The sequence below is a fragment of the Canis aureus genome, chromosome 31 (genome assembly GCF_053574225.1).
Source record: "Canis aureus isolate CA01 chromosome 31, VMU_Caureus_v.1.0, whole genome shotgun sequence".
NCBI classification, from domain to species: Eukaryota; Metazoa; Chordata; class Mammalia; order Carnivora; family Canidae; genus Canis; species Canis aureus.
Genome location: NC_135641.1, coordinates 41820208 through 41834521, shown reverse-complemented (window position 1 = coordinate 41834521; position 14314 = coordinate 41820208). Strand labels below are relative to the sequence as shown.

Genomic DNA, 14314 nt, shown 5'->3' with positions numbered 1-14314 from the left:
AAGCACAGAAGGATACAACAAACTTGCATATAGAGAAAAACTAAAATAAATGAGTTATGTATTTAAAAAAATTATTGAAAGAATTTGCAGGGGGGTGGGACCCTAAGGAAAGCAAGAGAGAAAAAGTAGCCAACATAAATAGCCAAAATCGATAAATTAGCACAACAGGAGAATTAATAAATTAAGAGTTTGTTTTCAGGAAAAAACAGGAGTCAAACCTCTGGGTATTCTAGTTAAGAAATAAAACAAAACTACAAAATACTGAGAATGAGAAAGGGAATGACATTAATAAATAACAAGCATTTAAAATGTTCTAAGAATACGATGTTCTTCACTATAATGACAGATTTTAAAATCTGAGTGAAACCAAAAATTTTCTAGGAAAATATAAATTAACAGAATCAATGCAAAACAATGAAAACCTGAACGAACAATAATCAAATAAGAAAAGAGAAGTGAAAGGAACGGGGTTCAAATTTGTTTTTCAACTATTTATTTAAAAATGTTCCACAGTATTGAAAAAGATCGGAATCTTTCTAGTTTGTTTTACAAAGCTAGCATAAGCCTGATACCAAAATGTGATAAATATAACTCATTAGAGCAGCCCAATTTAAAAATGCATAAAATTTATGAACAAACACACCCACATACACATCACCAATCAACATAGGAGGTTGAGCTAGTAATCAAATTAAGGTAAGGTGCCATTTTTGCCTATCTGATTAGCAAAAAATAAATAGATTAAAGCATCGCTAATACCTAGTGTGGGTGAGAGTAAAGAAAAACAAGAATTTAAATATTTTGTTGGGGCTGGGGGGATCCCTGGGTGGCTCAGTGGTTTAGTGCCTGCCTTTGGCCCAGGGCGTGATTCTGGAGTCCCGGGATTGGGTTTCACGTCGGGCTCCTGGCATGGAGCCTGCTTGTCCCTCTGCCCATGTCTCTGCTTCTCTCTCTCTCTCTATCATTAAAAAAAAACCTTTAAATATTTTGTTGGTTAAAGTGTAAAACTTTTCTGTAGGAGCATTTTCATAATATATATCCTAAAATGTGTTTTTTGGATTCTGATGTATACTTCTGACTCAGCAATTCCAGTATGTAAGAAAATCTTATAACATATAGAATAAAACAGTTTGGAAATAATCAAATGTGTGGGCAAAGATGTATATACAAGGCTGTTCAAAGTACATTATTTATTTATGACACTGAGAAATATGTCACTAGAGAAATTTCTCACTGGAGAAAACATTAAATGGGAATCTAGTGAAATTATGACACCAACTAGAAAAAATGGTATGCATCTATAATTATTAATGTCCATATATATTCAAAGAAACAAACAAAAAAGCAGGTAACATAGTAGTATGGATAATGAATAATATAATTTAAATTAAAGGATAAAGACATGATAGATACAAATATGAATAGATATATCCACACCAATATCTAACAATGATCATTTTTTAAGTAATATAACTGTGAATGATTTTTTCTCTTTATATTTATTCATGAGAGACACAGAGAGAGTAAGGCAGAGACACAGACAGAGGGAGAAGCAGGCTCCCTGCAGGAAGCCCAATGCAGGACTCGATCCCAGGACCCCGGGATCACACCCTGAGCCAAAGGCAGATGCTCAACCACTGAGCCACCCAAGTGTCCCTCTTTATAACTTCTTAATTTTCTAAATTTCTAACAGTTTAGTAGAGTTCTTTTCCCTATCCATGGTGGACAATCAGTTCTGTTTCATTTTGTTTTTCTCCCAGTTGTGGATTGATACTTTATAAAATACTGTAAAAATGAATTACTAGGAAAAAAATAAAAATAAGATAAAAGTACAAAACCTAACTTTTTATTATAAATTCAACAGATACAACATTTCTCTGCTGAACTGCTATAAAGGTTTCTGAATATTTAATCTCTTTCTTTCCTACTTCATCATAAATCTGTAGTTCTTGGAATGACATTGTGTAGTGCTAGTGTGGTGATTAAAGGCACAGACTCCATGGCTAGACATCTAGGTAAAAACCACAGTTGCTAACTCTACAGAGCAGCAATCTATGGAGTAATCTACAAAGGAATCTGGCCGAACAGATTAAACTTCCTGAACTTCGGTTTCCTCATCTGTGAACTAAGTTCTATGTACTGCAAAGTCATATGTTGAACCCAATCCCCAGTGTGAGGGTATTAGAAGGTGAACCTTCATGGGGGGATTAGTCATGTGGATACAGCCCTCGTGAATGGGATTAGTGTCCCTATAAAAGAGACGCCAGTGATTTCTGTCAGTCTGGTCTTTTCTATCATGTGAGGTTATGATGACAAGTCAGCAGTCTACATTCTGAAAGAGAGCCTCACCATAACTTGACCATACTGGCACACTGATCTTGAACTTCCCAGTCCTCTAAGAACTGGGAGAGCTAACGGTTTCATTTTTAAGCACTCGGTCTATGGAATTTTGTTATAGCATCCTAAACTAAGACAATGGGCATGAAAATAGTGCTTTTTTATTACTATTAAATGGGATAATAGATGGAGAACACTTAGAACATTACTTGTAACTGTTTAAGCACCATTTAAATCCCTGCATTTGTTACTGCTAGTATTGCTTTTATAAAAAAAAAAAAAAGTAGAATTGAATACTGGGCAAAATAAAGCCAACAATATAGTAGTCAATCTTGAGACTGTCCTAGAATGTCGAGGTGAAAAAAGTCAGAAAACCTGAAGAACAGAGATATAAGATGCAATTTAAGAATTACTTTCTTCAGAAAGAAAACAAAGCAGTTGGAATAAGACCAATAATCAAAGATGTAACTGAAGAAAAGTTTTACAAGTTAAAAAAAAAACTGAAATTGGAAACACAAAGAACGTACCTCTTTCCAGGTAAAATAGATGAGAATAGAACACATCTGAACTCATGAAAGCAATAATTTTGAATTATAAGTAGATAGGAAAAAATACTACAGGCTTTAGGAAAAGGAAGAAATTTCAATACAGCAAGTTTTAAAAAATTATGTCTGGTTTCATCTAAAAAAAGTGCTGTTTTTTCTTCTCTACCTGCTAAATATAAGAATATAGATAGAGAACTATGTATTTGCAGAGAAATGGTTATGTGTCAAGAAATGTATATTCAGTCATGTTAATTTGCATGTGTAATGTTAACAAAAATACATTCTCAGCTGTGCACTAGCTCAGAAAAGTTACCATTCATATAACCCCTCTCGAAAAAATTGCTTGGAAGTGGGTGCTAACAAACTGAAAGATGATTAAGAAAAAAAATAATGAGATCATTCTACAAAAGAACTTGCCAACTTCCCTCTGTGATTCCCTCTATCACTAAACACAGCCCTCCTCTCATGGCAAATATCCTCAAACGAGAGACCACAATGACAAGAATGTCGTCATCCTTTCACAGTGGCTTCTGAATAAAACTTCAGAGCAAACCTCATTATTAGTTATTATTCCTCATTATAGGAATCAGTCAATAATTTGACACAGAAAAACCCTATGAAACAGTACCTCAGATATGATTTATCTTCTCATCCAAAACCCCAGTTAAACATGGTCACGTTCTAAAAAGAAGGCAGGGAAGGGAAAAATGAAAGACACCTAAATACTAACATGGTAATTTTTAAATTAAACTTTACTTTGAGATAATTCTATATTTATATGCAGTTGTGAGAAATAATGAAGAACTCTCATGTATTCTTTATGCGGTTTGTCCCAAGAGGAAGACCTTGCAAAGTATAGTACAGTATCACCACAGGAATATTAGAATTGATACAATCTATCAATCTTAGGATTTCTCCAGCTTTGCTTGTACTCATATGTGTGTTGTGTGTGTATTTAGTTCTGTGCAGTTTTAAGACTTGTAGATGCACATATTCACCCAAGATAGAGTGCAGTTCTATCTGTACAAGGATTCCTTCCTCTTGGCCTTTTATAACTGTAACACCCATCCCATCACTAACCACTAATCTTTCACAATCACTAGTCTGTTCTCTTTTCTTATAATTTTGTCATAAAATAATGCAGTACGTAGCCTTTGGGTTGGCTTTTTTTTTCATTCAGTGTAATTCTCTAGAGATTCATCAGGTTTTTGTATGTATCACCCTTCTTTTCCTTCCTATTGCCAAGTAGTATCCATTCATCCGTCCTTGCAGTATCTCATAGTAATGGATGTACCCCAGTTTGTCTACTCATTCACCCATTGCAAGACATCTAGACTGCTTCCAGTGTGGAGCTGTTATGAATTGAGTCCTAAAAGAATTCATGAATGGATTTCTGTGTGAACATTCATTTTTCCAGGGTAAGTGCCCAGGAGTGTAATTGTTGAGCTGTATAGTAGTTGAATGTTTAGTGTATTAAGAAAATGCCCTATAGTTTTCTCCAGTGGCTGTACCATTTTACATTTCTATCATCAACGCATGACTGATCTCATTTATCAGCTTTCTCAGTTTTTGGTATCATTACTATTTTTTATTTCAGCCACTGTGTAGTTATAATTTACAGTTTTAATTTGCATTTCTCTGACTAATGATGGTAAACAAAAAGCTGTCGAACATCTTTTACATGTTTATTTGTGTCTGTATGTCCTTTTTGGTGAAATATCTGTTCATGTCTTTTGCCCACTTTCAAATTGGATTATTTTTTCTTTTCTAATGATGAGTTTCAATTCCATTATGTTCAGAAAATATATTTTTTGAATGATGTCAGTATTTTCAATTTGTCGAAGTTTGTTTTATGCTTCATAATGAAGTCTGTATGTGTGATTTATACATGGGTGCTTGGGAAAAATATGTATTCTGCTGTTGTTAGGTGGAGTATTTTATATATATGTGTCAATTACATCTTGTTTGTTGATTGTGCTGTTTAGATCTTCTGTGTCTTTGGTGATTTTCTTTCTAGTATTTTACTATTTGCTTAGAGGGGGATATTGAAATACCCAACTATAATTGTTACAGGAGTATATTTTAATACATTTTAGTTTTTTAATTGATAGCATAGAAAAAGAAGCAAAGCATATAAAAAAAGATACAAAAATAATATACAACTTATGATATAAAAACATGAAAATTATAGAAAGAAATATGCCATAACAAATTTTTCACTTTACTGTGTGTGTTTTTTTTTTATTATTGAGGTATAGTTAACATACAGTATTATATTAGTTTCAGGTGATGTGATGCTTTCAGATGATGTAATGATTTGATATTTTTATATGTTGTAAAATGATCACCACAGTAAATCAAGTTAATGTCCTTCTCCAGATATAGTTACAGAATTTTTTTTCTTCTGATAACTTTTAAGATTTAATGTCTTCACAACTTTCATATACGCAGTAGTATTACTAACTGTTGTCACTGTAGTGTACATACGTTACATACACCTCCATGACTTACTTATTTTAAAACTGGAAGGTTGTACCTTTTAATTCTTTTTACCCCTCCCCCCACCGTCTACCTCCTAACTCTGGCAACAACCAGTCTGTCCTCTGTATCTATGACTTTGGTTTTGGTTGTTTTTGTTGTTTGTTTTTTGTGATATTGTGATTTTGAGATTCCACATGTAAGTGAGGTCATACAGTTTTTTGTCTTTGCCTGATTTATTTCAACTAGCATAATGCTCTCAGGGTTTATCCATGTTGTCACAAATGGCAAGATTTCATTCTTTTTATGGCTTTCATTTTAAAGCCTTCAACTTTTCATGGAGTATGACGTTAGCTGCAGGCTTTTCCTATATAGCCTTTATTATGTTGAGGTACATTTTCTCCACACTCATTTTCATTGAGTTTTTATCATACATGGATGTTGGAATTTTGTCAAATGCCTTTTCTGCATCTATTAAGATGATTATATGATTTTTAATCCTTCATTTTATCAATGTGGTGTATCACAATGATTGCATATTTTGAACCATTCTTGGATCCCTGAAAAAAAATCTCACCTGATTAAAAAAAATACGTAGTGTATGATCCTTTTAATATATTACTGAATTTGGTTTACTAACATTTTTTGAGGATATTTACACCTGTGATTATCAGGAATATTAGAAATACACCAAAAATTAGTGGCAATTATACATTACGATAAGATTATGGGTAAATTATTCTCTGTCTTTAGATTTTTTTGTGATTCCAAAATCAATATAAAAATCTTAAAAATTACTTATTGGATGGATGGCATACACTCTTATTTGTAGATACTTGATAACTAAAATAATGCCACATTTATTGTTCCTCCCTATATCTTCAGGAATCACTCAAAATTATGTTTCAGAAATACAGTGGGCAAGCACTCATCGTACAATATCCTAGGGAGGGAGAACCTATTAGCAATATTAGCCTTGTTAATGATAATTTAATTTAAACAAATACATGGTTGTGTTTTTAAGAATGGGACCCCAAAATAATATTTAATATTGGTTATTTTGGCTATGAGTAGATTTTATGTTTTTTATCTGTGTTTCTAAACCTTGTGACTTCTTTTATGACATAATTTCTGAAAATAATTTTAATATTTATTTCTCAAAAGAAACAAGATACACTGTAGTATTATCTTCTTTTCAGAAAATTATCAAATATATAAATTAAAATTTGAGCCTATGATTCCAATTTCCTCCTGAAATTTTAATATTTAGCTCTTCATCAAAACAACAAAACCCATAAAAGTTGTATTTTCCCTTAAATAATATGCTTTTAGTTTTCTCCATACTTCATTCAAAAATATTATAGTCTTCCTTTGGAAATAAAAACTTAACACCTAATATTAATTTTTCCCAGTTCAAAGTATCCTCACTGATACATTATCAGGTGGTTTAAAAGTTTATTCCATATGCTCATGACTTATTTCACCAAAGACTTGTGTGTATAAGTTGAACAAATCACTCGTCCTACATTTAAACTCACACCACATTAAAGTCCTTTGTCTCCTAGAGAATTAACTTCTGTACAAATGTCTCCATGGAAATTTTAAAAATTCAGTAAAATATCTGGAATTTTTAAACAATACGGATACCAGTGTTTTGTCTACATTTACCCATAATTCTACCTTTAATTTCAGCATATTTGATAACAATTTGCCTTATCGTGAAGCTTATTTCAAAGACATCTAAAGATGATCATTTTCATTTTCATTCTTTTCCTGGCCTTCAACCTTATAGAAGTAGAGATTATTGCAGTTGTTAGAAAACCACACATTTATTTTTTACTTTCTTTCAGTGTTTGTGGAAAAAGCCTTTAATATTATTAAAGTCTAAAGGTCTGCTTTCTCTTGCCATGTAGAATCTGAGTGTCCTCATGGAGGTTATCCCTTAACTCCTTTCTCAATGGCCCACCGATTCATCCCACAAAACGTCTGCCTGAGGATGGAGGCGTATATCTGACCCATCACATCAGAGAGGAACACAACAGGAAGGAGCACTGTATGCACACAATGTGTGGCTTGTTTGCTTCTATTTTATTTGTGTAAGATTTTCTGTGACTTCAGGAGGTTCAAGTATTTTGAGACTTGAAAAAGCATTGATTTCATTTTGAAGATAAAGTTAATCAAGAAGGTCTAGAATTTTAGTGATTTGATATACTAACAAATAAAACTACACAATTGTTACTCATTTTATTTTTTACTGATTTGGACTTCATAAAGAGCTATGCCATTCACAGATTTTTTTTTTCTGAAAAGTTGTCTATTTAGGTATTTCTGGGTCCTGTAGGATCAGATTGGTAGAGAAGGGGAGATTCTGTGTACTAAGCTGCTATGTTCAAACGACTGTTTTTTTAAATTATATTTCAAGATTTTTTTTTACAACCACCTTGACATTTGTGAGGGTCAGACTCAGGAAAAGTTACTAAATCAGTGTTAAATGTTTTGTCTCTTTTATTACCAATTAATTAGGTCATCTTTATAAAACATCCAACTAGCATTGACTGAGGTCATCCACAAATAGTGTCTCCTTTTTTTCCCCAAAAATAATTGAGTGAAGACTTTTATAATATATCCTCTCTCTCTCTCTCTCTCTCTCTAAATATATATATATAGAATATATTCATATATACATATGAATCCTCTTAAGCACAATAATATAATTTGACTATTTTCTAAAAGATAATTTGAGAGGAAAGACCCTTATGTTTGATTATGTATATATAGTTGTTATAGGAAAAAGGAAAATAGCTTATACATCTAAAGACCTCTTATAATTAATAAGAGATTAGCATGTCAATCGAAATAGGCAAGGAATAAAAAACAGGAACTTATACAGAGCTAAAACTAGCCAAAATTCATTTTAAAAAGACCTAACTAATGCAAATTAAAGTGTAAAGTCAGTAATTTTTGTCTGGCAATTAGTATTAGATTCAATAAATATTTATTAGCCAAATAAATGAAGCAACATTTTTCACCCATCACATTGGAAAAGACTTTTAAATGATATGAATTCTTAAAATTAACAGGATATCCAAGCAAAAGATAATAGTGTCAGGTAACTACCAATTCAAACTATGATATTAAAACATCTAGACTCTAGATTTTATTTTATCTTACAGCTTTCGGATAAAATTAAGAAGAGAAATACATTTTAGAACAGAATACAGTCATTCTCAGGCAAATTTCACTTTAAAAAATAATTGACAATAATGCAAATGTAAATGGCAAGCCAATCTCAATCTATAAAAGAAAAATTATTTTAAACTATATCATTTAGGGCAGCCCCAGTGGCCCAGCAGTTTGGCACTGCCTTTGGCCCAGGGTGTGATCCTGGAGACCCGGGATCAAGTCCCACGTCAGGTTCCCTGCATGGAGCCTGCTTTCCCTCTGCCTGTGCCTCTGCCTCTCTCTCTGTGTGTCTGTCATGAATAAATAAAATCTTAAAAAAAATAAAAATAAACTATATCATTTAAACAGGATTTAGACTACAAGAAATTTTATATTAAGGTATATATAAATAGGTATTAATTCCAAAAATTACTTTGCCCAGTGAGAACATTTTCTCCAGTATATAGTCAGATGGAGATAGAAAAGAGCAAAAAAGTAGATATTCTGAATTAGGTAACTAACAAAAAGTGGGGTTTCATCTTCCCCATCAGCCTTATTTCCAAGGAATAGTAGAAAACTCTGAGGGGGAAAAGTACCAATCTATCCTTGTCATATAATTGACACTTCTTAATGTTTGAGATTCTCCTAAAAAATTAATTATTTTCTTCATCTACAGTTTATCTATGGTGCCCAGAAACCATTGACTTCCTGGAATTTTTATTAAGAATTCCATATTCTTGCCATGTTTTTCAGATACTGTGGCCTCTGCCAATAAATTCTAATAAATTTTCACTTCTATTCTTTCAATAACATCTTAGAGAATATGATTCAGACTCAAATTAATCACCGATCATGTTAATGGTTCCTAGGAGTTTACTTCCGATACCCCTTATTATATTAAATCAAACTTGATAGTGTGCTAGATCATTGCTCAGCTGGGTTTTCATAAAAGCACTAGTATTTAATATGATTTATACCTGGTTTTCTGTTAATACTTTGCTTATTGTATGCTTTATTTTTAAAACAGACATTTTTAGCAAATGGCACCTCCTTAAAATATATCACACTATCATACTTTTAAAATATTTTACAGGAAGCATTTTACTGTAAAATGTGTTACTTATTTTATACGATAGTCACATAATAGTGAACAAGAACAATTTATTTAACTTACAATCAAAATATTAATATTTAACTTAGAGTTAGTGAAAAGTATGTATACATATTATATGCCAATATTGTTAGGAGATTTAAAGTATTAATTTTTTTTTCAAGCTTTGCAGCAAAGGGGCAGCTCTGGGAAAACCATTCGAAGCATCTGCTGAAGATATAGCAAGTGTGGCAAGTTTCATTGAGACAAAGCTTGTTACATGCTATCTACGCATGAGGAAACCCGACCTTGCCCTGAATCATGCACACAGGTAAAATGAAGTATTAATAACTGCAAGTAAATACTGTTCATGCAAACAGAGGGCACTACATGAGCTTGTATGATCAAATTCCATTTAATTTCAAAGGCAAAACAAAAAACATTACTACCTGGCTAATGTTAAGCTAGACAATCATAGAGAGCACAAAGGGCATCTCAAAACCTAATGGAGGAAATAGACACATGAACAACTACTCATAATGCAGGGTTAAAAAATAAAGCAGATAACTTGAGTGGCGAATTACTACCGCAAGAGAGGAGAGAGTGAATAAGGTAAGGGATGAAATAAGGATTTCCAAAAATGCATAAGATATGGAGAATGGCAGAAGGAAATTCAGACTGTAAATTCTAAGCAAAGACTTGACAGTTCCTGGCTTATCTGGTGATAGGATAGCTGATTCAGAGGATCCTGTGCAAGGGTAGGTGTGAGAGCTGTCCAAAGGTGCAAAAACACTTTTTATCATGTCATTAAAGAGTTCTTTTTCGTATTTCTATCCATCTTCAAAAGTCTGTATCATTACATGATCTTGTCCCCAAGGTTTCCCAGGCCTCCTTTTCTTCTATAAACATATACCTCTCATATACCCTGTTTCCTAAAGGCCTTGTTCTTACCATGGGTAATATGCAATTTAATCTACAGCAAAGATAGAGTGATTACATTATGCCTTCCAGGTAACTTTTTCCTTAGTATTATGGTGTCTCCTCCCCTCCCCACTTAACTTTGAACATTTACCTAGAATTTTTGTCTTATCCATTCTCTGATCTCAGACATTCTGTACTTATTTTGGATACAAATAACAAAAATAACATGAAAACATAATGCCTGCCTTGTTAATGACCACTAGGAAACATAGCTATCAGTTATACTAAGACCCATTTTGTAACTAGGAGATCTGCCAACATGGTAAACATCATTTAGAACTCCACATCCACAAGTATATAAAAGATCTACCCAAGATTCCTCACATTCTTCAGGAGACATCGAATTTGTGGGTTTAACCTTGCCATGAAGGACCTGCAGACAACAAAAATAATTTTAAAATTCACAAGATAACCTGCTTGAAAGAAATTTTCCTGCTTACGTAAACTATAGAACCTAAAGGCAGAGTCTCTTTGACATCAAAAAGAAATTCAATCCTATACTTTCTGGAAACATTTTATGAGGCCATTGTTTCCAAACCCAATATCAGGACATACAGTCTATCAAATAATTTTATTCCATTTCCACTTGAGAGGCCCAATATTGGAAATGTAACATATATTTCAGGATGTCAAAATATTGGAGTTTCTGGGCTATTTGGATGACCCATGATCACAAGGGTAAAAATATTTGAAATTGGAACTGACCCAGAAAATCTATAGGCATATGTAAACAATAATAAACTGAGAAGCACTGAAAGTAATTATTTATCACCTTCTCCATGATTTTCACCACACATAAAAAGAGTCAGCAACATGGCCTACATTTTAAGGAAAATATCTCCTGGATATCTGAGTGGTTTGATGGATTTTCAAATCATTTTTTTTTTAATTTTTTATTTATTTATTTATGATAGTCACAGAGAGAGAGAGAGAGGCAGAGGCACAGGCAGAGGGAGAAGCAGGCTCCATGCACTGGGAGCCCGATGTGGGATTCGATCCTGGGTCTCCAGAATCGCGCCCTGGGCCAAAGGCAGGCGCCAAACCGCTGCGCCACCCAGGGATCCCTCAAATCATTTTTAATAATAAAAGAACTTCAAATGGCATAGTCATGTCAAAATTCAATGTTATAAAAATAAGTAATGAGCATAAGTAAAAAATTCCACTTTAATCTAAATATAAGAAACAATAAAATGCTACAGGGCCTAAGAATGCAAAAATAAACTTCAATAGGTTTGCAGTAAGATTTAGCAACTTTTGTTTTAAAACTAAGAGTGCTCTTTCAATACTTGAAAATTGTTGAGAGAAGGATATGTAATGATGGATAGTAAAATGATCTTACCTATTACACTTGGAAAACTTTTAACTTTTTTTTCTATCGTAAAATAACTTTTGCTTCTGTTTCTAAGTTGAACATTAAGTAAGAAATACAAATCAATAGAGGTTAAACAGTCAATTCATACAATTAATAATGTACCAAGTGAAATAAATCATTTTTTGGGGCTTGTCATACTGCAGAACTGCAGAAGTCAGTGTATATAATTCTACTATTAAAGTGTTTTTAAAGATCTCAGATTTTAAAACAGAGTCTGATATATAATCAATAACTATATTTCTCAAAATAAATTAATCAGAATTCTCAATCTATAAATAGCTTACAACCATTAGTTATACAATGAATGCAGAATTTTGCTTTTGTATTATTACCACTTTGTGATGGTTGCTACTAATCATGAATCAAAATTAAAATATTCCTTTTTTGCATTTATTTGCATTTGCTAAGCATTCTTTCTTTAATTTTATGTAAATGTGAGGTCTGCTGCATATCTTTAGGAGATTTGTTAGCACAAAAATTAGCTTAAAAATCATCATGTAGTTTTGCTTCTGATAAAAATAAGTACACATTGTTTTGTCATGTCGAAGACTACAGAAACCATAACTTTATGGTCTTAAGTTCAACCAAGATACATTTTGAAATCAATCATCTGTGTATTGTTATTTAAAATATAATAAGTGATATAAAGGCTCTAGAAACAACTATTAACAATTGTTTTTCCTAATAACATGTCCAAAGTGGCAGATATGTGTATCATGTTTTGTGGGGTTTTTTGTTTTTGTTTTTACTTCAACCAAAAGCTATGCCTAGTTTCGTCAGTTGACCACATCAACTCTGCTTACCTCATCAGACTGGTGCCATTGTTTATCAGGAAGTGTTTTGAATATTCCTAAGATTGATTTCTAATTACTACAGTCTTATCAAGAATAAAAATTCTGCTATAACTTTTTCAATCATATAATTATATTTTGATGTATATAATTGTAAAGATTTTAATGATGCATATCACTGTTTTACATGTTTCTCACCTGTAGATTCTTATTTGTTTTTGTTCCAGAATTTTGATACCACAGGTAGAGGGCAAGATGAAATCTAAAATATCAAATATATGGAGAGATCCTATTTACACAATTGTTTTATAATGATGGCATCTACATTCATTCAACAAATATTTATTGAATGCCTACCAAAACCCCCTATGCTATGCAGTGGGGAAGCAGTTGTAAACAGGAAAGGTATTTATATACATTAGAATTGTCAAATTGTAAAAACAAATAAATATTAATAAATACACGAGAAAAAAGGATGTGATAAATGCTATGAAAGAAATAAACATGATTTCATGTTCCAGAGGCAGTATAGTATATTGAATCAGAGCAGAGTCTGGAATCTGACTGTCTAGGCTTAAATTCTGACTCCCCCACTCATTAGTCTGATTTTAATTCTCTATAAAATTGGGTTATAATTATAGTATCTACTTCACAAATATTATTTCACAAAGTTTTGTGGAAATTAAATATAAACCCATGAATTTTTCATTCCATCTATGATAGAGTTACTGGTATTGGACCTGCCTTTCTGCTGTAAAGAACTAAAACTGGAAAAATATATGAGGCAACTCTTTTCAGGCATTGGGCACAGCACAACTGTGATCCTTGAGAGAAGGGAAATACATGTAGTGAGCCCCACGATTTTCAAGTTTTTTGCTGGGGTGGTTTTCTTGCCCTAATTCAGGGAGGTCGATATCATGTTAAACTGCAATCTCACTGAGCTGAGGAAGCAGAGATTAGAATACTAGGCTGAAAAAGAAGCTGTAATTTATAGGATAAGTGACCAAAGGAGAGGTAGCTATGTGAGGGCATGGGAGCAGAAGTTTGCATGAGGATTTATTCAGGTTCTTGGCCAATGTAAGCAGAGATTTCTTGGGGCAGGACTAATTGCTGAATGGAAATAAGAGAGGACCTGCAGTGATGGGATATGTTGGAGTGTCAGTGTGAAAAGACCTCCCTGAGTATCTCAGGCATTCAGTTGAGACTCTAGAAAGGCCATGCTTTACGAGTAAGAACCATGACCTCTAGAAAGGGCCACACTTCAGGATTATAACAAGAACAAGAATATATACCACAAAATTGCTTGATAGGGAAAACAAAATAAGTTTGTAGAGACAAACAATAAGTTTGTCTAATAACAAATAAGTTTGTATAGATGATGTCATAATCCTAATTCCTTATAAAGGTTCAACCAAAATGTCTGGCATAAAATTAAAAATTAATACACATGCAGAAAAGTAGGTAAATAAAACTCAAGTCATAGAAATAAACAAGCCATAGAAACAGACCCCAAGGTGACCCATATGTTGGAATTGGTAGAAATTTTCAAGAAGCTATG

At 32.8% G+C, this 14314-nt stretch overlaps 1 protein-coding gene across 11 annotated transcripts in view; it reads left to right on the top strand.

Moving 5' to 3' along the window:
- SPATA16 (spermatogenesis associated 16) overlaps nucleotides 1-14314 on the top strand; it is a 236312-nt gene that overhangs the window by 66125 nt on the left and 155873 nt on the right. For all 11 annotated transcript variants that reach the window (XM_077880363.1, XM_077880362.1, XM_077880361.1 and 8 more), the window contains exon 3: nucleotides 9798-9943. In XM_077880363.1, the coding sequence (XP_077736489.1) occupies nucleotides 9798-9943 (146 nt within the window). The remainder of the gene's footprint in view (nucleotides 1-9797; nucleotides 9944-14314) is intronic.